At 41.9% G+C, this 27,140-nt stretch overlaps 1 protein-coding gene across 2 annotated transcripts; it reads right to left on the bottom strand.

Moving 5' to 3' along the window:
* Positions 1-19,142: 19,142 nt before the first annotated feature.
* On the bottom strand, positions 19,143-22,590 carry LOC146220623 (uncharacterized). 2 transcript variants are annotated; one of them, XM_084693559.1, is made up of 3 exons: positions 22,459-22,590; positions 21,741-21,883; positions 19,143-21,338 (listed from the first exon to the last, which is right to left on the bottom strand). In XM_084693559.1, the coding sequence occupies exons 2-3, from the start codon at positions 21,869-21,871 to the stop codon at positions 19,307-19,309; spliced, it is 2,163 nt and encodes a 720-aa protein (XP_084549685.1). In that variant the 5' UTR covers positions 21,872-21,883; positions 22,459-22,590; the 3' UTR covers positions 19,143-19,306. The 2 variants fall into 2 exon arrangements, with proteins under 2 accessions (XP_084549685.1, XP_084549686.1); XM_084693560.1 differs by having other exon boundaries at positions 21,741-21,880; positions 22,459-22,585.
* Between the last annotated feature and the right edge of the window lie 4,550 nt (positions 22,591-27,140).

Below are 27,140 nucleotides of genomic sequence, written 5' to 3'. Positions count from 1 at the left end.
ATACATTCAGCTATTTTATTCATGTATAATTCCAGGTTTGTTCTGATGGAAGTTGAAAGACAGTCATTTGTTTGGCATGAGTTACCTTTGTAGCTAAAGTGAGAGTTAATCAAAGTAACTATGCAGTAGAGGTTTTAAAATGATAAAACTAGTCTGAATATTCTGAAAAAAAATGCTAGGTAAATTCTGAAGCCTTGGACTGGAGAGCCTATAGACTCTCAAATATGTCTGAAGGCAGACAGAAATACATTAAATGAATTTCATGAGAAATCTTTCAAGGACAGATTTTTTCTGTTTGGGCAATCTCACACACAAGTGCAGTCAAATGCGTTATCTATGAAGCAAAAAACATGCCTCAAAACAGCAGAGTTTGGTAATGACAACAGGCAATCTCACCCACACTGTTCCTTTAGGTTATACTTAGCTTGGAAAACCTGATTTATTGGAAAGAAAATACATTTTTGTGCTTACCTAACAATTCCTTCTGACGAATACAGCTTGAGAATGTTTTTTCAACTGCTGTATGTTTCGCTGAATGCTAGATTTGAGGAAACAAATCTATTCGGATGGAAAATAATTAAGGGAGTCAGGTGGCTGAGCGGTTAGGGAATCGGGCTAGTAATCTGAAGGTTGCCACTTCGATTCCCGGCCGTGTCAAATAACGTTGTGTGGGCAAAGCACTTCACCCTACTTGCCTCAGGGAGAATGTCCCTGTCTTTACTGTAAGTCGCTCTGTATAAGAGCGTCTGCTAAAATAAATGACTAAATGTAATGTAAGTAGAACATGCAGTCACATACGTCTTTCATTTAACTGGCCAATGGGAGTCTTCCTTAGCCTGGATACTAACAACTAGAAAACCAAACCATTTAGGTCCCACTTTCTCTCTCTCTTTTGACAGTCCATTGGAAGACGTTTGACACTCAAAACTGGGATTGGCATGTCATCTGATTTCCATGAACATACGTGTGCATCACCCGCGTGCCTTAGACAGACGTCTTGTTCTCTCCTGGTCACCAGGTTGAAAACGTTGCCAGTGTTCAAGTTGAGTGATCTGTCGTAGTGAACGATTACATTGCCATCACAGACCTGTCGTGCTGCACATGTCTCTGACACCCATTGACGTTCCAAGGGGTAGTTGCTGCCATCTCCGGCCATTACCACTTAAGCGATTACCCTATTTGTAGGCAATTCCAAAATACTTTCAATTGGTGTTGAAAGTATATGATATTTCTCTGTGGTTGGTGTGAACTTATTTACTTATCAGTTTTTAATTCACTTTGCCCCCCTAAATAGAGAATACATTAGAAACTGGGGGAGAAACTGGGAGAAACTGTGACAGGACACATTCAGTGAAAACACAAATGAAACTTTCATGTAAAAAATAGGCCTATCCCAATTATAAGGATAAGGATAATTAAGGATAAGGATCTTTTATTGTCATTCCAAAAACACGGTACATGAGCTGGAATGAAATGAGGTCCTGGGGTCTGGTTAAGACCCATCACAAATAAAGAACTAAACTACCCATCATAAATAAATACAATAAATACAGATAACCAATCATACACACACAAAGACACATACTAAAAGAACCTGAGAATGTAGCAGCATAGTAAAACAATTCAGTGCAACTTTAGGTCAAAAGTTCAGTTTGTCAGTGTTCCGGAGTGTGGCAGATATAATAGGTCTGACAGCTTATGGGAAGAAGCTGTTCTTTAACCTGGTTGTTCTGGTTCTGATGCTGCGCAACCTCCTGCCTGAGGGGAGAGGGACTAATAGTCCTTTGGCAGTGTGGAAAAACACTCTCACAATGCTGTTAGCCCTTTGGCAGTGTGGAAAAACACTCTCACAATGCCCAGTCCTGCATCTGTTGATGTATATTAAAACCAACCAAAATATATAAGTGATCAACAGTAAGCTATTACAATATAAAACAACTGTAAATAATCATCTTTAAAAAATCCCATCATTAAGGAATTTGCTATATAACGGGCAATACAAATGTGGGCTGAAAGTGGATTAGCTCCCACACTGATGTTTCATCTCATCTCAATGGGCATCTTGCGTGCCCATTGACTCTCCGTGGTCCACTTATACTGCTGCTACTGGCATTCAGTGGCAAGAGGTTCATTCGTTTATCGTTACTCTAGATATGTTTTTACAATAATTTTGTGGGATAGTGCTCAATTGCATGTGTCTCTCAGTCAATGCGGTAGTGTTTGCAGGCTTGTGTGTCAATAGAAATCACAACATTTAACAGCAATGTTGAAGGTGGGCTTTTATTATTATGAGCCCAGGAATAAACATAAACCAATCGTTACACACGGGACGTAACTCAGAATAAACCTAGCCCTTCATAAGGGCACACAACAAAACGCAACTTCAGTACAATAACCCACAAAGACACAGGGAACAGAGGGACTTAAATACCCAGCTAATGGGAGGGGGAACCAGGTGCAAGTACTGACTGGCCAAAAACAGTGCCGGGATAGGATGATGAAGCCCCGGGCAATGCTGGCTAGAAGGTCGGTGACGCACCGGCATTGAACGGGTGGATGATCTACCATGGGGGTGTATGAAACGTGTGAACAGTGTGTTTCTTTTTCTTGTGATTCAATAAAAATATATCTTTTTGTCGCTCCGTCTATCTAAAATGTTGGTGAAAAAACTGTTATTGCGAGTCTTTATTGTCTGTATGAAACGTATTCTCCTGTATATAAACAGTGTATAAACTCCATCTCCGCTATTTGCTTGCTTACTTCCTTTTTTTTAAGATATGGGAGGTAAGTGTACACAAAAGTTGATTTGATATAGTCTTTTGATTATCTGATTCACTTGTGTAAAAAGAAAATATAGTCTCTGAAATTCAAATGTATCTGAGAGAGATGACCTTTGCCCCTTCCTAGCCAGCACCTCATGCCACCATAGGAAAAACTTTCTAAAACTGACATTTCAGATGCCTCATTTCTTCTCCTTCATCACAGCAATTGCAAACAAATACCCGGTGAACACAGTTCTTTAGATTGTGATCCTGCTGTGGGATTCTTTTTCTCTCCCTATTCCTAGACAATCAGTTGGCATCTTTTTTTCAAGAGGGATAGGAATGCAATACACACACTGAAATCATGACAACGTAAAAAGGCAAACCCAGTCCTTAATTTGAATGTTAATTAATAATATTGTAAAAAATGCGCCTCAAATTGAAGGTGTCATTTTTGTTTCATTACATGCCCTTTACAGATGCAGTGCAATCAGACTACACTAGCGCACAAACAGATTGAATTCCCACAGGCCCTGTCTTTGGAAACATGTTCTGCGTACTGGTAATACTTCCCAGTCCAAGTGAAGGGCACAAGTAACACAGCATTGAAGACAAATAGGCTCCATTCGAGCATATAGTGTTTATAGTGCGATAATAACTCGAAGCTCAAGATGAATGAGTGTGTCACCCTGTAGTTAACCGCTTTCATGTGCTATTACATATGCATGGAGGCACAGGGTAGGCCACAGCCCTTAGTGTGTTGACTTAACCATACATTTCAGTTTCACCCTTTTTCCTGATCCCACATTCGTCTTTCTACCAAGGACTTTACAAAAGACAACTAGACAATTGTCCTTGTCAGAAAAGTTTGGCTCTTTGGCCATTTCTGTAATAAATGTACGGGCAGTTTTCTCTTGACATGATATACTTGACCTGTGCTAGTTCTTCATCTTGTGTATTAGCTCATGAACTGAATGGTGTACCTCATCGAACGGTAAACTTTCTTGCGGTGATGCTATAGGTCTGGTGTAGGTGTTACCAAAACGTCGGTTGAACTCACTCCTCAAGTATTAATACCAGCCTCCTGTGCAGTGGCATAGCCAATGCCACGTTTATGAGAGGTGATCACAACATGCCTGAGTCAGAAGACTCCAGTTTGAACCGCAGAATGGGCACTAAAAGGAGGACAAGACACTGACGAGTAGTGAGATGATGCATGCCACATTGGTGGAATCTTCAGTTGGGCTCCACTCGATCCAACAATTACAATAACAATTTACGTCTTTAGCGGACGCTCTTATCCAGAGCGACTTACAGTAAGTACAGGGCAAGTAGGGTGAAGTGCCTTGCCCAAGGACACAACATCATTTGACACTGCCGGGAATCGAACTGGCGACCTTCAGATTACTAGCCCGATCCACTTGGGTTGCTTCCTGAAGCGAGTTCAGGTGGGCTGGGTGTAACTGAGTAGTTGTTTGACCCCCCTCCTCAAGTGTAAAACACCACCCACCTGAGCCATCAAAAAGCTCGCTTTTCAGTGGCGTAGCTGGCTAATGCTGCACTTAAGAGAGGGGATCGTCGCGCGCTTCAGTCAGAGGAGCCGAGTTGTAACCCTCGGCAACACAGGGAAGAAGATATACTGAAGAGTGGAAGCGAGGGCCGCTGTTACGTCAGGTTTGGTGTGGAGTGACAGGGCTGGAGTCCTCGGTCTCGAGGACTAGTGCACCACTTCACTCCAATTGTCACCCAGTAGCACTGAAGCTTGCCGCTCTCATTACCTCTCAATCTGAAGTGGTCTTTCATAGGTCACTTTTCTCTTGACATTCACGAGGAGAGAAAGACCCGACACATATGAAAAACTTAAGCAAGATGGACAATGTGTTTTTAACGTTTTTTTCTTTCTTCCCACCCGGTCCAGAAGATCAGTAATTGCTTCATTAATTACCCCCTTTGTCAGAAGAACCTGCACACCCTTGGGGTTTTACACTAAATGCCTACATTGATCATCCACTGTAAAAAATGTACTAAGATGTTTCAGAGGAAATGGATGCAAATCTTAAATGAAGCTTAATCAAGGACATACAAGTTTCTCAACTCATGAAAAGTTCATTCTCAAACTCAACAGAGGAGACAGCTCTTTTTTTGCCGCAGCGTGTCAATGCAGTGATCATTTGGTGCATTCTGTTTCTGATGAAGCAGACAGTCCCTGAATATCGAGCACTGTATCTGGAGGGATTTCAAGGTTCAAATATTCCATCTGTGAGAACTTTAATTAAATCATTTGCATTTTTTGTGAACCACCCTCATGGTTTAACTTTCCTTTTGAATGTGTTTTTAACCTAATAGCCACTGCAAAAATATGCACTACACAAGCAAGTCAACTAATATTGAAACTGTCTGTCAAATCTAGCAGGAAAATATTCTGGGCCTTGATTTATTGAAATTATGTAAACAGAGACTGTGGTCACAACCTCAGTTTGCCCACTGTTAGCTGAGCTGAGACAAAGGATGTCTCTGAAGGTCTAATTATAAACCATACAGTATAGCATGGTCTTGGTTTGTAAAAAAAAGTGGCTTTCCAAACTGTAGTCACAAGACCCTTTGCACAACAGTTGGACATGCTGACATGCGACGTACACATATCTGGGACTGTAGCGCCAATTCAAATCCTTCTTGTACTCCTATCTCGGAGACGTGGTTATTGTTTTCCCCGGGCAACAAGACCCACTGCACCATTTCTCCCTACTGTCTCTCTTTTTCTGCCTTTCTCTCTAGCACATGCGTTCACACATTACATTTCACATTTACACTGTCTGTCCGCCATCCCTCTTATTCTTGTCGTGTGTGTCTGTTGCATCCATGTTTCCCAAAGGTGGGAAAACGTATTCTTTACAGTGAATTCACTTGTGAGCCACAGTGGATCAACTCTTAAAAGCAGGAAGAATGACAGTAGTGGGAGTGTGTCCTAGCCTAGGTTACATGTAGGACCACTGTAGTGTAATTACACTCTCTAAAGGAAATGGGGGAGAACATGGGTGCCCTCATGGGTGTTCCTAACCCCCTTCTGAATAAGACATTGGAGGAACCCCTCATTTACATTTTTATTGTTGGTGGTACATTTTAGTGCTGGCAAACCAGTCCGATTTCACAGCAGCAAGCTTGTGAATTCTACATCAGCCATGTATTATGTCAAACACTACAATTTTATCTCTTTGAAATGGAGTGAGATATCAGGTAAATTCAAGGGCTTAGTCAGTCACTAGAATAATGATGCCTTTAAACAGCCTTTGATATATTGATTCTCTGCCTGATTACTTTAAACTCTGTCATGTGTCTTGAGGGAATGCCGTTTCTCTAAGAGGTTACGTCATATATGCCCAATTTTCCACATCTTGTCTATGCAACTGAATTCTATTCTCAAATGTAGAAACATTGCCTACAAATATCTGGCCCTCAGAGGAGCTCAAATACTTTCCCATGCCAAGCTCCTTTTCATATTAGATCAAGGTCTGAATACACCACTGTCTCTTATAAGTTGCAACAGTAACTTTTCTTTCTTCCACATGATGGAATTAATTTGTTTTAGCAAGTAATATGGGAATATTTTTCCCTCCTCTATAGCACATGTTTTTGACCTCTAATTTAACATTTATATTCCCTCCAAGTCCCTTGCATTTTATAACAATGGTCAATTCGGCTCATTGTATGCACAGAATACATCTTGCACTAGATGTCTCAGAAGCAGAGCTGCTGGTATATTAAGTGCAATTGAATGTAAATATTGTATGCATGGTCTGTGTACTGACAGCAAATCATGAAACTAAATTAATTATTTAATTTAGAACGATGAGCCCTGAGAGCTGAGGGATATTTTTTTTTCTTCTCCAACAGAGTCAACAACTTTCCAGAGATAATGTTTAGCATTTTAAGAAGATAGAAGAGTTATAAACACACTGCATTCATCTTTATAGCAAAGCCAATATTGCGGGACAATTTGAAATACCTACTGTACATTTTTTCGACACTAAATAAAATCCTCAATTGCGTGTGCACTGTTCAAGCTCGATTCAAGTCTAATTTCTTTCCTGTTATTGCTTTATTTCCTTTATTGTTGTGACACTTAAGAAGCACAGAAGGGTTCTACTTTTGCAAAACTGTCAATTTCACATTGATTTCACACACACTTTAAATGCTAAGCACATGTCAAACACAATTAAAATATTAAAGTCTCAAATTACACAAATTACTCACATAACTGAGATCCTGCGAAAACATATTTTCACAATTGTTCAACCAGCAGTCTTAATTCATCTTTAACTTGTAATGCAAGTTGGAAGGAGTGTTTTCCTTCAGGGATGGTGGGAAAAACATTCTGTTTGATTTAGTTTTGTTTGTCTTTTTTGACATTGCTTGTTTTTGCAGTATTTTCTTTGCTGTGTTGTTGTTGTTGTATTCTCAGAATATAAAGTGCAAAGATGGGATTTGTAAAAGGCAAAAAGATAAATAAAGTATAAAAAGGACTTTAGCTTTTGAATATACTGCTCTCGAGTGACATTATTTCTGCTTCGGTTAGCTGCTTTAATGTCCTTACATTTGAAGATTTTGAAGATTTTGTTGTTATTTAAGAAAGAAAAAGAAATGTGTCATGTCTACTTTTCTATTAGGCTGTTTACTGCAATCAATCAATGGCACAGGCATACAAACAGTGTGAACTATACGAGGTGCTGAGTTGTAGTTTTGGGCCATTCCGTAATGATTGGTCAAAATTTCTTGTCTTTAGATGTCAAGTTGTATGTTTTGATGAAGGCAGTTGATTTTGTGTCATGTATTTTTGGGAGTTTGTGTTTCAGTTTGGGTCTGCATGTTTACTGTTTTGAAAATGAATATTGTTTAGAAAAATGTGCTCAAGCCATTGAGAAAAGCGTATTAAATCCTCCAATCAGCATTCATATTGGCCATGGAGTCATCCTATATTAGCTGTTCATAATCTCACCCAGTTTTGCTGCCCTCAGGTAAATTGTCAAATATCATATTTTTCTACATTTATTACAATTGCCTATCAGGGTTTGTGGATTTGATATTGCTTTGTTCATATGCTCTGTGTGTTGGATTGCTTATTTAGTCTATAATAAACTATGTATCCTGGATGCATGGAGACTTGGCCTATTCCTTTGTTTAAGTATGGCACCAATTGTTGTTTTCCGTTTAGTCAAGTTTTCGATTAAAATGATTACAGAGGATCTTGTAAGAGGAGAGTGAGGGATTGGCTTTAACTGAATGGCTACATTCTGGATATTGCCACTTTGATTTCAACAGCAGTGAAGATAATCAGAAGAAGGGGATAAGATCTGCTTTTATTTTGTGCCTTGAACAGACCCTGCAGAGGACAGGGCAGAGAAGCAGCTGTTTAATCTCAACGTGTTCGCAACCTCTTAGCGGTTTGGCAAAATGCCACCCGGCGCCTATTCTCTTCTCCAGTGGCTCTCTTTAGACTGTGCCTGGGAAGAGAACAATATCACTTACAAAACTGGATACCTTTCATAGGTGGAGCTCTATTCAGTGTATAACACAGGGTAATATGACCAGGTCCCTCTATCGCGACCGCACTCCAGTCGACGGCTTCAGAATAGAGACGAGGGCACTGGTAAACTTTTGAACCTGGATATGGTGTCCCAATCACATACCAAGCCAGAGAACCCAATCAACTTCAGATAAGACAAACAATAGATCTTGTTTTTTTTTTTTATGTATGTATGATTGGGAAAGAATGTATGGAGACTTTTTTTTTTTTTTTTTTTTTTTTTTTTGGTAAACATGTATTGTTCCCTTGTTGTGTGGGTTGGAATAATATCTTTCTTTAGAATTTTTTTTCTTCCAGTTGCTGATGTGCTTTTTACATGACCAAACACAGGCATATACTGTAGTTGTTAGGCGTTCCTAGACAGGGCCAAACCAGGAGAGGGCTGTAACGGACTGGTAAACTGGACAGTGTTTTATAGTTGCCAAATTGGCTGGAATTGCAGTAATTTTACTTGCTATCTGAGCAAAAAGATGAATGGAGCAAGAAGAAAATTAAGTGAAAGAATAATGATCCACGTTCCATTTTACACCCCACCATCATCTGTGAGAACAACCGGTCAGAGCACATCTTAATCCTTACTGAATGATTCATTAAGATAATTTGACTACCAATGCAACAGGAAGTTACACGATGAGGTATGAGAAACATCAAGCAAATACTTCATCCAGCAACTCAAATGTTTAGCATATAAGAGATGGGGAGCAGAATGTCTACCAGCCTACACTACTGAATCTAAATAACTTAGAAAACAATTCAAAAAATGTAAAATACGGCCTACTATTGTGCCAACAACTCTGATTCCCAGTTACTCAGACACGACTCACAGAAAGCTGCCAATTTTCCATCAAAACGTCAACAGTAGGCCTACGTTTTTTTGTTAAAGCAGCTAATAAAGCCATCCAGTTTTTTTCAATGGTAGCACAAGGAAGTTCCTGGCCATATTTTGCTTCCAGTCACATTAATATTTACCCATTCTGGAGCAACAATTGCTCATTGCCACTTTTCAGATTACCAAAATGGATGACAATTTTTCACCCAGTTAATTTTCTGTTTGACTGGGCAATTCCAATTAGCTTCTGCTGTGCATTTAGACTAGGAAGAAATTGATTCAAACAATCAGTGTTGGTCTTATATCTGTGCATAACTTTGCCTTGTCCGTCGAACTCCAACCAAATAAAAGACTCTGTACAATACGCTAAAATATTATTTTCTCATTTGTTTGCCTCAGACACATCGGTGGCAGACACGTTGTTCCTTTCATTTCATTTGTAAAGATCTGACGATGGCAGAAATCAGAGGGAAACGTAAGAAGAAAGGAATGAGTGATACTTGGCAGAGTTGACGCTAAAGCTACGTTCACTGAGAATGCTACATACAGCTATGCAACAACCATAAAAGACTTGGGAAACCAGCCTTGCCATACTGCAGTCAAAATCACTGAAGGGCTCTCACAGGAATACAACAGTGTATGCTAATAGCTCTGAGTCTGACAGTGGTCAACCACTATTTTTTTTAAGTAACTCAACGACTACTGGTATTATTGTTTGAAAGCAGTGAGTTTTGGGCTGTTTTGTTACATTGTACAATATTGGTGTTATAAACATCTCCATATACTTTATACATTTCCTTTCCTTTCATGCACATGTAACAATTAAAAACGTTTTTTGAATGTTAACATTGTAATCACCTTCATAAAGGATTGTCTAATTATAAGCACCCCTTGGTTAAGTGTGAATCAACGTTTCAGGCTTGGAAGAGTATTGGGAGCAGCAGTGCAATTAACAGGCATTAACTTTGGACATGAAAGGCTGTGCATGACAGCCGTGCAAGTAAGTGCTAACATTTTCAGTCGATTAGTGCAGAATTACGAACATTTAATAGTTTGTTTAAAAAAACGCAATGTTTAAATAATATTAAGAAATGTCTGTTTCTAAATGTGATTAATGCTTAACAAAGAGGGTAATGTGAGTTCAACCAGAGCCAATGGCTGGGTACTGCGGTTCATGTAGCAACAATTACACTTCTGTGCCTCGAACAGCAGCCTTCTTTACGTAAATGACCAAAAAGACTGTTGTAGTGATGACCAGTATACTTCGCCATTTAAGAGTTTTTAAAGAGTTTTAGTTAGACTGTTGTGTTGGGACTGCCTCCACCACCTCAGCAGCTACCTTTGAAGGGAATGGTGGATATGACACAACTCTCTGCTTTCGTCACATAAAGCTTAGTAATTCAGCTTATACGCACAGGCATAGGGCTTTCGGACAAAGAGCCGCCATTAAAAATGCTGAAACCAACACGAGTTAGCAGATGGAACTGATATTACTGAATAATGAAGATGAATCCATTCTTTCGTATTATCCCTCCTCCACGACCTCTTCTCTGTGTGGTGACATCAGTGGTCAACATATCCAATGGAGTTTAATCATTAAAAAAATCATTGGATTTGTGCGTGTGATGGTACCCCGTTGCAGCATCACTATCCTTCTATGTGAGTTTGTAAGGAGCTGCCCACAGAACCTGGGGCGGTATCAGCAAGGGCGAAGGGCTGCGCTGTGGCTCTGTGATGAGAGGGAGGAAAGAGGAGGGCAGCAATCCACAGAGTGGAAAGATGAGCATGGATCTCAGTGGAGAAGGGACTGTGGGAGGGATCTGACACGCTGAACTGTGCAAGAAAGCCATAGATCTTCAAGTTAGGTGTGTGAACTGTTGGGATATGTGGGTCTAAGGAAAGCACCATGGAGTTTCTTCCTGGGAAGAAGTGCTAGGGACCCAGAGACAAACTTAAAAGACAGCCTTGATCTCCTCACAGGACACTTAAAGGGAAAGATCATTAAAATGCGTCTTGAACATGTCCAATGCAATGCTTGACATCCGAAATTCTCTTTTTATAACCGTCAGAAACATGTCGCATAGAACACACTGGATGGTCTAGTTTGATGTTTTGTTGGAAATAAGTTATACTTCGTTTTTTTTTTTGTCCTATTTGAGAAAAAAAATCTATGCAGTATATGATATACTATGCTATATAATACAACAAATTGAAAAAGATAGATGCGTAGTTACCACAGATGAATAGAAAGTTAGATACGTTCTATTACAACAAAAATATACAACAGTTGGCTGTTTATGACAACAGTGGTAGGTTGTCCACTGTCGTTTCTTTTTAAGAATCATACTTTTATACTGAACCAGTTTCATTGACTGATAATGAAAAAAGAGAGAGATGCCAATAATAATAACATGTTTCCCTCCTTTCTCAAGCTTTTTATTCTCTCCCCAATAACTTTCAATTCTCTGGGAGGCAAGAGGGCTTGTGCTCTCTCCAGATCAATTGTCCAGTGTTTGTAGCTTCCAGGGAATGCTGTTGCAAAGTTAATGGTGCTCTGATTGTTTCATCAGCTCCCTACACCACATCAATTAGCGGGTATACTTGAAAGAAGACAATTCAGCAAAACTTTTGAAGTGCAAGGAGAATTCTTCAGGCTACAGTGTTGTATTTGTAGATCAAGGGGAGCAGGAGTCCTCTTTTCAAGTTGACATCACCATGGATGGCCATTTTAACAATCCCCTTTTAGACTTTAAGTTGTACAATTATTCCAACTCTCAGTCATCTTCCCACGTTTTGCCTTCCATCACAGGAAATCAGGTCAATATTGTGAAACATACATTTTATCTTTGAGCCTGGTGTACGTTTTAATTGATGATTTTATGTCTCAGTTACACAGGGTTCAAAGAGTGTCAAGTCACAAGTATTTCAACAGGAGTTTTGGAGTAATCGAATTGTAGACTAACAGACTGTGATTCTTGGTTGAATATGTGGAAGCTAATTATTTCCTTTTCTGCTGCAATTTTACATTTGAAGTGTTAGGGAAGGGTTAATCCATTTACAAAGTCAACAATAACAACCAACAATCATGTTCTGGAGGTGTAACCGTTTGTCTGTACTACAGATCATGGTTTATATGTTGGGTGAACAATGGAAAAGCACAGTGAAGCCATTATATTGCCAAGCCTCATGCATTGTATGTCAAAATGGGTCTCCTCAATAGACTGTGATTCACCTTTTCTTGGCCACAGTGGAGGGTTAAAAAATGATATTTTCAGCTTGTTTGTTCCTCAGATGGAACTCTTTATGTGAGGGGATTGGCAGCCCGCTTGCCCAAACTTCCCGGCATCCATTAAGGTACAGAGAAGACGTGGTGACAGTCGAAACCCTTATCTTCCCCGCACCCCCTGCTCCCTTTTCTCTCTCTCTCTCTCTTTCTCTCTCTCTCGCTCTCTCTCTCTCTCCCTCTCTCTCTCTCTCTCTCTCTCTTCCTCTCCCTCTCCCTCTTCCTCTTCCTCTTCCTCTTCCTCTTCCTCTTCCTCTCTCTCCCTCTCCCTCTCTCTCTCTCTCTCCCTCTCTCCCTCTCTCTCTCTCTCTCTCTCTCTCTCTCTCTCCCTCTCTCTCTCTCTCTCTCTCTCTCTCTCTCGCTCTCTCTCTCTCTTTCCATCTCCGGTGCAGCGGGCTTTGTGCTCAGCTGATTTCCAGCCCTTTCCATCCGTACCATGACACTCTTGAGAGCACAAGAATTCTTCTCCTCTCAGACAGTGTGAGGGGCCTTCTCCCAACGCTGATCTGAGATAGTTCTGCCAGAACACCTGACACAAGCGCCTTTGAGGAAGACAAACTCACCCCGTGGCTCCCCTCCTCTCACAGAAAGGGTATCAGGGCTGAAAAAGGCTCTTCCCATAAATCTCTGCGGGATCAGATGGGCTACTCTGGAGACAGACATGTTTTGTCTTTGCTCTTCGTCCCGAAGATAGAGATCCCCCTCCGCTCTGTTTGCCCCTGCAAGAGGAGCCTAGAAATTACACAGGGAGATTGGTTCTCTTACTTCTGTAAACAAAATATTTATGGAGGCGGTGGACATTCTGTGTCTGGGGATTTTGTCTGTGTTTCCTGTCGAGAGCAGTGTGCAATTCGGTCTGAAAATTGCAAACACTACAAAGAAGGTATTTTGTTGGCTTTATAAAGACTTGCCTATGTTCACTTTGAATCCTTTGGAAGTGTCCCTCGAAGAAGGTGGCCAAGTTTGATCTATGAGCAATTTGTAAAAAGGGCTATACAAATAAAGTTTGATTTGATTTGAAGTCAGCATTTCTAAAGGTCTAAACATACTGCACATATGTACTGCTGAGCACTTTGTAGTCCATTTCTTCTTGTGATTGTGAATGTGTAATTTATGCAAGTTCTATTTTAGGTCTTGATGCACCACTGTCTTGCAAGAGACTGTATCCATGAAATAGTTTGATGTTGCATTTGAGAAAGGTCTTTGGTTATGTTTCACTGTACTCTGTAATATTGAAGTTGAGACATTATTGTTGCACTGTAGTCAAGATATTATTGTTATTCACCATGCTCGGTAGTTGAGATGTACTTACAGACCAATCTTTGACTCTCACTGCTGAAACAATGTTAGAATAATGCACTTTCAAATCTTGTTTTTCTGGTATACGTTCTGCGTGCATATTTGGCATATGGCGCTTTCAATTTTGGTAAAAGGTTTTATAGGAATAGATCAAGCTTAAGTCAGCATCATGAAAGAGCATGTGTGTATCTATGCATGTTTCTCCATTTTGTTTAATTAATGATTTTGGAGTTGAACAAAATTGATTCCTGCTCTCAACATCCTCTGTTATCCACCCAGAGCCTGAAATAATGCCATGCTTGCAGAATTGGTCCTGCAATAACGTCAGCAGAGTTTACATCAGCTTGCTTTGATTGGATCATGAAACGACAGTCTGGGTGATTGCCTTTCTAAAATAATGTCTATCTGAACCTTAAAATCATTACTACAGCACAAGAGCTGTTTGACAGACACACACACACACACACACTGTTATGGTGAACCCAATGTGTCGTTTTCGGACACATCTGACTCCCCATTAGCAGTGACTGATATCAAGCAATATCACTGAAGGCCAAATCAGGAATACAGGTAAATTCAAAAGACGGATTTCGTTTTTTTGCTTTGATCTTATTGCTTTACACATGGGCCCAATGGCATTTTACATCGAAACTAATTATTTAGTCTGTTAAATGACTGACAATTAAAACTGATGCTTGCAGATGGCTGATGTTTTATTAACGAACTCTTGTATATTCAAAGGAATTTCATGTTAAATAGGCTACTGTAACGTTTTGTGAACATCATTATAATATTAAGTAAGTGGCTGGCTTAACAAGTCCTTGCCCTTGAACACATCCTTATAAGCATTTGATTGTGCAAAATGTTCATTGTGTTTATTGTAAACAAACTCACAAACAATTGTGTATCTATGCTCAAACTTCTGACTCTGCCTTGTGTCCCTTTCGCCCTGCCAACATTGTACCCCTCCGACATTTCCTTCCCTTTCATAAAACCCTCTCTGCTCTAGCAGACGCTTCTCTTTGATAAGATGTGCCATTTCTGGAGGGAAATACTTCAATCATTTTTCTTTCTGACTTTTAACATTTTCCTCAGCATGGTCGAGTGATTAGTGAGAAGAAAGTGAAGACATTGTGGTCCCGTTACGTTTCCAAAGCCACTAGGGCAGTGTTACTAGCTGTGTAGGAAAAAGGGGTAAAATGAAAATGTCTCTCAAGGGAACCAAGTCAGTGGAGTCAAAGTAGGGGAATTACATTTGGAACATGACTCTCAAATGATGCCCGGCGATAGATCAGCCCCACTGCTATTAACGTAATGCCTTAGCTCACAACTAAATTATCTATGTTTAATAGCAGAGGAACTTATTCCAACCTATCTTGACCCGTTTAGATATGTGTTCAGCAGAAACGCGGTTGTGCATGGTTGGAACTGCATATTAAACAGAATGAAACAAAAGACATGACTTTTGGTGAGGCCTTTACGCCATAAAAACGTTTACTCAGGCAAGAGTTCACCACTCAGGGGTTTTGCCCGGAGTGCTTCGTGTTTACCCCATGGCTCCCAGCAAGGCCCCTGAACAGGTCTGGGATAGGTGAACGTCGACAGGAGGGAAACGACAAAACTTGTCCAAAAAAGAACAAGTAAGGGTATAAAGGGAAAAGTACCAGAGGGAGAAATGGAAAAGGAGAGATCACATATTAGAAGATCAGTGCTCTGTCACCGTTGTAGATGAAGAGAGACACACTTCATAGGCAGCACTGTGAAGGTCCCAAATGCCTGAGATCATGTGAAATCAAAGTTCCTTTGGAGGTGTGTAGTGTGGCAGAACGACTCTGAAACATCCTCTCGGGGAAAGGAGATGACAATACCAAGCGCCTGGACATCATAATGAGGAAGACGCGAGCATGCCTCTGGCTTGTTATGAAGTCAAATGTTGCTTCAGGAGAGGTGTTAGCTGCGATTTCTTGTTATAAATGTCTTGGTATTTGAAATCAAATGTCTTCGATAATTGGTACGGTTGAAGGTGATTTAAATGCATCCGGAATCGCGAGAAAAAAAACATTATTGTGATGTAGCTCTACGCAGATATGCTCTGCTTGCATGTGTTGCTTATGGGAGTGCTCACACTGTGGTGTGTTGAGGTGGAAGAACATTCTATTTTTGTATCTATAGTATTGCATGTTCAGCGATACTTCAACGACTTTCACAATTACATATTATTAGCCCTCTAAAAGCAAGACTTCAAATAATCAACGGATACTCTATGACAATCCTTCAGCCTCACTGTACTTAGGATTTTTTTGAACTGGCTGCTGAAAGCCTATTTTCAAAATGGCAAGTGTTTGTGCTGGAATCATTTATCCTCAGGTAATCACTTGTACATGCTGGGGAAGATTCCCTCCAGTGAAGCAGTGAAGAATCAGTTAGACATATGGGATTCTTAACTATTTCAAAGTAGCATTGGGGAACACAAATGTGGCATTTTCACCCTCCCATACCCCCACATCTCACCCCCCAGATGGTGAAGCGAATGATTTTCCACACCTCTTTTTTTTCCCTCCCTCCCTCCCTCCCTCCCTCCCTCCCTCCCTCCCTCCCTCCCTCCCTCCCTCCCTCCCTCCCTCCCTCCCTCCCTCCCTCCCTCCCTCCCTCCCTCCCTCCCTCCCTCCCTCCCTCCTCCCTCCCTCCCTCCCTCCCTCCCTCCCTCCCTCTCTGTTGCTGTGTTTCTCTATACATGTAATTATCTGGCGACAGGTGAGGGACCTGTCACAGCCCCATGAGACAGTAGTAATAGCCGTTTTAAGGATGGCAGCTAGATATAGAGTACATGCTTACAAAAAAGAACCCCTCAACTCTCTGACAGAAATGGTGCCTCGTTGCTATGTTCTGTGTTTGCTCAGCCTCGTCCAGAGCCGAGATGCACCTGACATGAGCGACTTATAGACCCTCTGCCTCCAGAGAGCAGAAAATCCTGACAAAACACAGACAGGAAAAGGATTAGATCATCTTTTACCCCAACTAAGCTTCTGAGCAACTACACACTGCTGTGGAGATGAAACATTTAACAGATCAAAGCTATGCAGAAATTTAGTTTTGAGATAGGGGTTTGGGTACTTGTTGGATGATCCCAATATGGGTGCTCTGACAAAATGAAAATAAAATCCTGGGTTTGGTGACACAGCGGGGACAAACTCTTACTCTGAATGTCCCTGGATTTCTTCTCCTGCTTGTGTTCCACAGCCTAATTATGTTAGCATAGCAGTGAAGGAGTCCAACAGGGAGAGATGACAAGTGATTAGCCTCATTAGCAAACAACTCCAGTAGCTCCAGTTCACAGATTGGGCCAAGGGAGAAGAAAACATACCGTACAAAAGTAATTCTCATTATTAGACTTCATATCAATTTGAGAGAGAGAGAGAGAGAGAGAGAGAGAGAGAGAGAGAGAGAGAGAGAGAGAGAGAGAGGGAGAGAGAGAGAAATATCATTTCTCATCACCAACAATGCTTCATTTGTTAATTTCAAACACATTTATAGAAAGATAATAAGATACACAAACAAATTAGAGGAATAACCAGGTCATTAAAAGATGATGTAGTGCTTGGTTTGAGCCATCTCTGAATACACAGACGTGATTGGCTGCAGAGGTGCAGGGCTGTGTCCTCCATTCTTTCAGAGAGTGGAATGTCTTTTGGAGATTGTTCTGGACCTTCGGGCCTATCACACTATCCTTCATCCCATAATAAACTTCATGGTGACATTCTTAAATTGCACATAACCTTCTTGGAGCCAGTTTACAGCAGTAGATAACAGTGGTATACAGTATATTCGGGATAATGCTTTGAATAATATTTTCTTTCAAAATGTCAGAAGGGTGATAAACAATGTCTGCAAATCATGTCAATGCCTAATACAAACAGTGTCCCCAAATATGGAACCTCATCCCTGCTGAGGTTCAACCCTACTGTATGATAATGACCTCTACCAGATTACTGGAAGTATTTTTAGGCCTTGATAACATGTTCCGGTTTGTTTCACATTTGTGTAGCACAACTGTGGTCCAAAACATTCATTTATCTGGCTGTCCTGTTCAACTTAAGGTAAGGGCCATGATGCAGCTTGTCAGCACTTCTTTCTAAGGCCGCTGTCTGTTGAAAAAAATGTTCATTTCACTCAAATCCATCCACTATAATCCAAAGTGCATTAGAGAAACACTGCAGGAAGATGAGAACAGACAGCCACAGGGAATAGTATATGCTTTATCTGTTTGAGCCTCTTTCTCTTCAAACTCTTAGGAGACATAGGTTACTTAACCTATTTCCACCCACAATAGTCACGCATATAAAGTCTCCCCTTATTTAAGACCATAGTTCTTTCAGAAATAAGCTAGGCTAGGCTTTTTATGACACCCCCACCCTACTTGTCATTCTCAGGTTTAAGATTCTATATTATATGTGGTTACTGTGGTTTGGGGAAAAACATCAAAAGAAAGCAAAACCTTGTTTTCCTTAGAGAAAGAATCGTAACAGTCAATTTCCTTTATTTCAAGGATATTAACAGACCACAACTCACCACATAAAACATCATTTTTTGTTTTTTGATTAATTGTCTATGATTTGGTAATCCCAACAGATTTAAAACTATCTGTGTATACATTGAGTGAGGCGTAGTAAAACAAAGGGTGAATTCATCGGGTAGACAGAGGGCTGTCATCACACTCAATGTCCGATATTCGGAAATTGGAACTTCAAATAATTCCCCATGCTCTGAACATTGGAAGGTACGAATGAGAAAGCCTGTTCTTACTGACATATGTATGAGTGGGGTATTCTATGGCTCTGAACGCCTAGCCTAGCCTCTATTTATACCTGGTGGATTGATGGTGCTGCCAAGCTGTGTTCCCATGTCACAGATGGCTAAATGTAAATGCTCCCACATGTGTATTTCAAACACAGAAGTTGCATAAGATTAGCCCTGTGAAACCGTAGGGTGCAACCTGTCACTGCAGTGGAACTGATGCACGTGTGTGAACATTTTGAATATTTATCAGCATCCTTTTTATTGCTCATGATTGGCATTTATGATTTTCTAGTGGAAAGCCAAATTAGTTCAGTCTGTTGTTGATTTAACTCGACACTTTTTCACTTAAGCGTGAGAGTCACAGCTGTTTAAATGTGCTAGTTGCTCAAGTTGTAACTTGTGTTGATGCAGGTGTATTTACTGGGATCGTTATCTGTAATTTGTGCATGAGTCATCAACAGGAAATCCAATGTTCCATATGTAATTACAGCTGACTGCAAATGGTGATGGTCTGCATGGCGACCTATTGATCATGGATATTGCTATTATGTAAATTACAGTGCAATTAGTGATTATTGAAAAGAAATGAGGCATTTTTTATAGCGTTTTTATTGGGTTGGGATTTAAAAATCACACTGTATTATTTCCTAGGTGCACCAAATCAGCTATTGCAAAGCAATACTTAGAGCTAAAGACACACTATTAATTATGATGTTGTCTGCACTGTATGTTTTTTTGTTGCAATATTCTTCATTTCACTTAGATCTTGTGTCTGCTTCTTGCTTCAGGAACCTCCAGGACTCGGACCACTCTGAAGGACTAATCTCAGGCTTCAGCACCATTCGGTCTTCCCTCGACAAGAACGTAAACTGCAGACGTAGATCAGCGAAGGGTTCAGGCGTTGCCTGGTCACACCAGGCCTCCTTCTTCAGGTAGAGTTGCGGGTTGAGAACCCTCCAGCTCTGGCCCCACTCCTCACTGTCCTCCCTGCTCATGTTTGGGTCCAGAGTGTCCGACTTGAGGTACTTCCAGGAGTTGTTCCACTCTGCCTGAGGCAGCTCCACCTCGCACAGGTGCTGGCGATGTTTGGGGCCATTTTGTCTGTAAAACCGAGACTCAACGCCTTGGTCAAGCTGCTCGGCGTGGTTCAGATTAGAGAGCCTCCATGATTCTTTCCACCTGGCCAGTGAATTTGAGTTACAAGGCTTGAAGGGAGTAGACAGCCTCCATGACTCTGTCCAGTCATACAGAGGGATGTCTATCACTGCGGGTGAATGTTTAGAGAGGTCGTAGTTTCTGTCAGGCGCGTTCTCTTCTTCTAGCTCCTGCTGTGGTTCAGGCTTGGTCGTTTTCCAGCACTCTGACCACTCATCCTGGCCCATTGCGTCTTCCGCGTGCTCGACACCCATGTATCTGTGGGTCTTATGCTTTCGAGACAAAAACATGACATCTCCATGGCTCTGTGAATTGGAGCTCATATTAGGATTGGATAGTTTCCAGGAGTCCTTCCAATCTGTGGAGGACTGATCTTCATCGTCACCTGCTGTAGGTGCGGATGAAACCTTCCATGACTCAGTCCAGGATGGGAAAGACGTATTTATCTTGTGGAACTGGAGATGCAGTGGTACATCTGACATGTCCTGCTCAGAAACGGGTTCAGATTCATCTGATTCTTCTGTCTGAGACTGACATTGAGGGGATTTCCAAGATTCCATCCACTCAGAGGGAATATCCTCATCGAGCAGACCGCCCCGTAGCTCATTGGTCAGTCTGCGTTTTGCCATCATCATGGTATAATGACGATAGCGGGAATCCATGGATGCCGAGCACCACTTGTGCTCTTGGCAGTAGTTCCAGGAGTCTCGCCAATCCCTCATACTTGGTGGTGCCTGATCATTGAGTTTGACACCCATATCGCAGGTCTTCCAAGAATCATTCCAACCTGGTAAGAAGACATTGGGGATTTGTAATTTTGTCTTCTCCGTTTCTTGTTTAACATCAGGCTTTGCGGTCTTCCAACAGTCCTCCCATCCAGGTAGGCTGACAGTGTCTTCCAGAAACTGAGCCTTCAGAAGTTTATCGCTCGGTTCACGTTTGTATTGGGGCCATTTCTGATCCCATTCCTCAGGAGTCTGACCCAGTTTAAAGTTGACCGTCTTCCATGTGCCAGCCCAGACAGGAAGAGCAAAGGTTTCGATCTCCTCGTATGTCCTCCACCACTTCCCCTGTGATATAATCTCAAAGAAGGACATGTTTTCCATTGAAACCTCATCCGAATGGTTTTTCAACTGTTTCCATGACTCTTTCCATTCCGCTTTGGATCCCCACTGCTTGTCAAAGTCGTACCCCTGAGACTTGTATGTGTTGTTATTCGTTTGTTGGGGTGCCACAGATTCTTGCTTCGATTCCACACTCCTCTGTTGGTGAAGGGGAGATTTCAGCATCTTCCATGACTCACCCCAGCCTGCAGGAGGCTTTGGCTTCTCGACAGGCTTCTTTTCCACTGGTTTTGGGGCCATCTCCTTCTTTGGTGGTGGGGGTGGTTTCTTCTTCGGTGGTGGGGGTGGTTTCTTCTTCGGTGGTGGGGATGGAGGAGGGGCTGCAGGCTTCTTTGGAGGGGGTTTCACCTTAAATTTGGCTTCCAAAAGAGCCATGTCCACTTCTTCTCCAGACGCTTTCACCACATACTTCCTAAAGTCAGACATGTCACTTCCCTTTCCTTTCTTTTCGGACACCGGAACCGTGCCCGTCCTGACTGCCATGCGATACTGCCACTCTTTAAAAAGCCTGTGGATAACAGGAAGGCCACAACAGGGAAGGAATCAGAAGTTAGAACCGCAACAATGTTATTCAGTAGACATAGACATTCAGAGGGAAGAGATAGAGCGGGGGGGAAAAGGGGTGACAACTAAACACTACAGTCGGAGCAGCCGTCAGAAGCAGTCTATCGGGATTACATGGAGTCTGTCCTCCAGGAGCACATAAACCCCCGTCTCAAAGGGAAAGCAGGATCCATAATCTCCATTTAAATCATCTTTAACTCCCCCATTTTTTTTCCATTCTCAGCGTCAACTCACCTGTCTCACAGAAGCAGCACAAATGACATATCTGATTGCCTTTCACTTACAGCAGACGGGGGGGAAATCGTAGATCGAGTCAGATATCCCTCCACTAATAACATCATCTCACCCATTGATGGCACTTTTTTTCTTCCTTTCCTTCTCCTGATTTTCTTTGTCACTTAACAGCTGTGCTCTCTTCTCCCACTGGTCTTTGAGCTGGAAGTTGTCATACACGGTCACCTCTGCCCTGTCCTGCATCTCGCCCACCTGCTGACAGGGACCAACACAAGGACACATCAGCCAAACTACCGCCCCCACATCATGATATTCCTGTCCAGAAGTCCCATGGAAAATTAGGCCTTTTGCATCTAATTCATTTCCACATGCTAGTGCATGTCGAAAGTACAACATACATTCCTTTAAAGGGACATGTTGCACTGAGATTCAAAGACAATTTAAAGAAAGAAAGTTCCTGCCCTTGTGAACAGTGTCATAGAGCAGCAGGCAAGCAAAGTTTCAGAATACTGGTGTGTTACATGCAAAGCTATAATTAACACAGTCCTAGCTTGCTGGCGGTTGTTGCACACCAGACTGTCAACACTGACACTGTTTGTGTCTCATGCAACCAAACAACCATTTCATTATTTTACCCAAGTGGCAAAAGATAGGAGAATAACAAGCGGGTTTGTGCTTAAAACCATATGCCTAGCATTGCATTCACTTAGAACCGGGCTGTCAATGTTTGAATGGCATCCCTTTCAGTTCCGAGTCATCGTCAAAATAAATGCTCACTAAACACTGCATTGTGTCAATATATCTAGTATGAACGTTCGAAATAGACTTACCTGTGGTGTATTATCCTTATTATATCGAACCTTGTCTTCTCTGTGGATGTCCCACAATGGTTTTACAGGAGAAGGGAGGAACTCATATATAACCACATGAGAGGGAGGTAACTAGGCTCCATGACCGTGGCTCTCCAAAATTCTATTTTTATCAATGTGGATACTATGTCCATGCTTCACCATTGGCTACGGTCCAGTTATAGGCACAATCTTTTGGAATGCCATTATTTTTGTTCTCGTCACTTGACACGTGATGAGGACAATTCTCATGCCATATCAAATGACAGTGTTGAGCATTAAAAGAAGTACTTAATGAATGATCTGGTATTTCAGCAGTTATTTTCGACAGCTGAAAGCCTGCACTGGGAAAATTGCACACCGTTCATGATTCCCGACTAAAAAGCAACACGAGAGGACGTGTAGACCCAGCTGTTGTTTCTTCACCCTCCCCATTTTGCAACTAAAGTCAGACTTTGTTGGCTATGTTACTCTGACGGTGTCCTTCACAGAGACACGTACATAACAATACAGCCTGTGTACTGCAGTGGGCCTTAGTGGGCGTTATTCAGCAGTGGAGTCCCTGTGGGGCTCTGTGGGGGTAGGCCGTTTCTCTGGAGAGGGAGTCCCGTGGCCCTGCCATGACTAGCTCCCCGCTAGGCCTTACACAGCAGTGTCTGTGTGGGTGGGGTCGTGTGTTTGTTGGTGTGCGTGGGGGCGGGGGGGGGGGGGGTTGCAGCAGCACGGTGGAAACACATGGGGTGCCGAGAGTGACAGCGATGTGAGAGATACCACCAGGTGATGCCAATCCCTCTGCACATCTACCATAACGAGCAATTAAGGAGCATTTGTTGGATTATTGAATCCTCGTTGTTGTTTAAGGGAGTTGGGTGCTTCTACATGAGGCAGTAATGACCCAAAGTTCAGCCTTTATAGTTTTGTTTGCACTGCACGAATCCGTGCCATAGCTCTGTCCTGAAATCTATTCTGGTGGGATACCTCAGAAGTGACAGCATTCTGATCTTGCTCTCCACATTTCATCCAACAGGTGCCATAGCCAAAGCCATTACTGTTCCCAGTGTTGTATTTGCAGCCTCACAAACCACACATATGTCAAACACGTACACCGTACACTGGTGTCGTAAACACGATCCACACACACACAGAGGATACAACGCTTTTATTCTTATGATAGAATGATTTGTCGTGTAACAGCAACCATTCATTGTCTAATGTCATGTGTGTGCTGATAGACGCTGTCTCACAGACGGAATAAAATTGGAGTTTGTGCACGTTTGTGGCTTTCTTCTGGCACATGTAACAGTAATAGGGGTCAGCTCTCAATCATAAAGTGTTAATGCGAAGTAGAAACAAATGAATCTCACTTTAATTGGGAGCCAAATTGACCAAAACCACGTAAACACCACCAAGCAGACTGGTCATTCATGCAATGTGGTGATGAACTGTAGTGACTCTCTGTCATAGTTTTTATTTAAAGTTGTATGTTACTAAGAAACGGTATATACAGTCCTTGTTTTTTGACCACCCGATAAGAAAAACTATAGTTGGCATTGGGAAATGCTCTTAATATTAACACTCAAAAGCTGAGGTCCGAGAGATTAACTAGGATTGTGTGTTCTCCAAGCTGAGATGGGATACCTCTTAACATGAGAGGTAGTTGAATGATCATCAGGGAAAGGAAATTGCTTCACTGCTGAAGAAATTAAACACGCTATGGAGTGTGACAGGGATTATGCAAATGTTAGTGTGATATCTAACGAGCATAATCACAGACATCGCCACCTGTATGACATACAATGGCAGGATTTTTCTGAAAGCTAATTCCAGGTTTAACTGCCGCACCTCCCCACAGACACCCCCCATCCTCAACCATGTTGTCCACGTATCAATGGCGCGGTCTAAAACAAAGCAAAGTTGCCAATTCAACACTTGTGACCACAGAAATCAAGATGCTCTCAAGAGCAGTGATCAGAGTTGCCAACATTATAGTCTTTGCCCTTTGTCAGCACGTGGACTCCATCCATAAACACCAGTGACCTGCCAACTGCGCTCCCTTACCTTTACTGCTGAAACCCCAGTGACACGCCTGTTCGGCAGGCATAAAAAAAAGAGCTCTCTAATTCACTTTACAAAGCATTATCAGAACAAGGCAGTATACGGCTACATGCTCAGCCCGAAAATTGTGTAAATTAACTGTAAATTGATTCGGTTAATAGGTTTAATTTTGTCTCCAGACAATCTTTCCTCAGACCTCCCCAAGGAGGGGAATGAGACACGCTGTTGAAGTGTTAGAATCTACTTGATGAATTGGGTATGTGTTCTTTTTGCTCCTCTGCCTCCACGTGCGTTAAACAATATTCCCACATGTGCCTCCGTGAGTATGAGTGTGCGTGTGCACACGCGCGTGTGCGAGCGCCGATGCGCTCGCGCCGTGTGTGCGCACGCGGCTGAGCGTGTGTTTGTGTACCTGCGCGTTCACGCATGAGCACAAGGTAGCAGTATTGATCTGTGGACTTGGGAGGCTCCATTCCCCTAGATCATTCTCTCCTCGTGTGTGGCTATATTATCCGGGTGAGAGCAGCAACGACAGACTCATAGAAAACAATTATCAAAATGAATTGCAATCCAAGGTGTGAATGGGATGATCCTCAGGGGACGTGTGCTTTTCATTGGACCCTTCTGCCTGACACTTGGCAATTTTCCAAAACAGAAAAAGACGTTGTGATGTAATTTGGCACGCACAGCTGCAGTCTCCATACATGTTAGGTACATAACCCTTCTTCATGTGTCATTCTGATCATATCTGGAGAGCTAGTATGTTCCATGTAGAAATATAATTAGATTAGCACAAAATGTCCTGTCGAGTTGACCCACTTTTCTTTGGTTACACATTTTTTATGACCTTTACATGTAGATATAAATATGTTATATATATATTGTTGTGTTTTAGATGTCCTTATAATAAATTCATGAAATCAAGTGCCCCATCTAAAAGAAACAACTATGCAATGTATAAAAAATATCTACACCAAGAAATACGCAAAAAAAATCATTTGAAATGCAGATAAGCTACAGATGTCTGTGCATCCTATCAACCAGTTTGAGTCTCATAAACACGTGTTTATGAACAAGAACATTTATGACAGATGTCACCGGAATTATCAGTTAATTAACAGATACTTTTCTTCTGATAAAAAATCACAAATAACATTGACTTCACATGAAATTGAAACATTGGCTTGGAGTCAAGTTTCCTATGAGACCAAATGTAATTAGGTTATTAATTGGTGTTGACCTTTGAACTTCTAACTTGTTACATTGGCGTGTCAACTAGAAAGCCAAGCCTATCATATCATGTGTTCCCTCCATACTGTGTGCGGTCGGTTTTCATCTGATCATGCATGACCTAAATACTCTCCCTTCATCCGAGTTGTGTGCAGTGTTATAAGATAAGGATAAGGGAAGCTTATAGCAACAGTCAACAGCTTCTATTTCTATCCAAAGGATGCATGGTGATTGGTGATTCTTTAAAGTGCCCTAGTTTTTCTTGCGACAATGTTTTACTGACAATGTAAAACGGACACATATTGTTCGCCGATTGTGGTTCTGTCCACCCAAAAGTTACGCTGACGCCAAACATCGTCCCTAGCAACCAATTGTGAAAGTGAAAAATGCTAACGACAACCCTAAGCCTTTTATTCCATTCTTAATAGAACATCATGTGTGTCACTGCAGCTCAGAAGGCCTGCCCTGCAGCTTTGCAATGGGTCTCCTGGTGCAGCTCCATCCCAGACCCCTCCCATGGGTCTCCTGGTGCAGCTCCATCCCAGACCCCTCCCATGGGTCTCCTGGTGCAGCTCCATCACAGGCCCCTCCCATGGGTCTCCTGGTGCAGCTCCATCCCAGACCCCTCCCATGGGTCTCCTGGTGCAGCTCCATCCCAGACCCCTCCCATGGGTCTCCTGGTGCAGCTCCATCCCAGACCCCTCCCATGGGTCTCCTGGTGCAGCTCCATCACAGGCCCCTCCCATGGGTCTCCTGGTGCAGCTCCATCCCAGACCCCTCCCATGGGTCTCCTGGTGCAGCTCCATCCCAGACCCCTCCCATGGGTCTCCTGGTGCAGCTCCATCACAGGCCCCTCCCTTGAACTCCTCTGTAGGGCCCTCCATCAACCAGCTCTGGTGAAGCACCCTCTCTACACAAAACATGTAGTGTCTTTGCTCTGCTAACATCCTACCAACTTATCTCTTGATAGTAACAATTTTATTCCTCAATCCATAAAATAGATGCTGGTATAAGGGAGCAGCTACTATTATGCAGTAATCATTGTGTAAATATGAATAGCACAATATCCTTTTGGTCTGACCTCATGTTGTTTGTGGAAAAGAGAGATTGGGAAACTAAAATGAAAAGTGTATGAGCACTGACATAGGCCTAAACCACCTGGTCGTTTTGATAAAAATGTGTTCCAATATATTGTTTTTAGACAAAATATGTTGAATGTACTCAGGCTGCTTGGCATTACAGTAAAAGTGAAAATCAATTGTGAATATTTGTATTTATTGATTACATTACAACGTTTAATTTAATGTGTGCTTGTCTAATTTACTGGTGTAATATTGATCAGGAGCATGATCATTTAAGAATGAGACAAAGATGAAAAG

The sequence above is a fragment of the Hypomesus nipponensis genome, chromosome 27, assembly GCF_054491055.1.
Source record: "Hypomesus nipponensis isolate SF chromosome 27, ASM5449105v1, whole genome shotgun sequence".
NCBI lineage: Eukaryota > Metazoa > Chordata > Actinopteri > Osmeriformes > Osmeridae > Hypomesus > Hypomesus nipponensis.
The sequence above is the reverse complement of the archived record's forward strand: the minus strand, read 5'-3'. Positions and strand labels throughout refer to the sequence as shown.

Bases quoted from the DNA above. Each gene is read 5' to 3' on its own strand.
- LOC146220623 (XM_084693559.1), bottom strand. From the start codon at position 21,871: ATGCAGGACAGGGCAGAGGTGACCGTGTATGACAACTTCCAGCTCAAA. The intron at 21,339-21,740 runs GTGAGATGATGT...TGTTATCCACAG, and splicing joins AAAAAAAGTGCCATCAATGG to GCTTTTTAAAGAGTGGCAGT.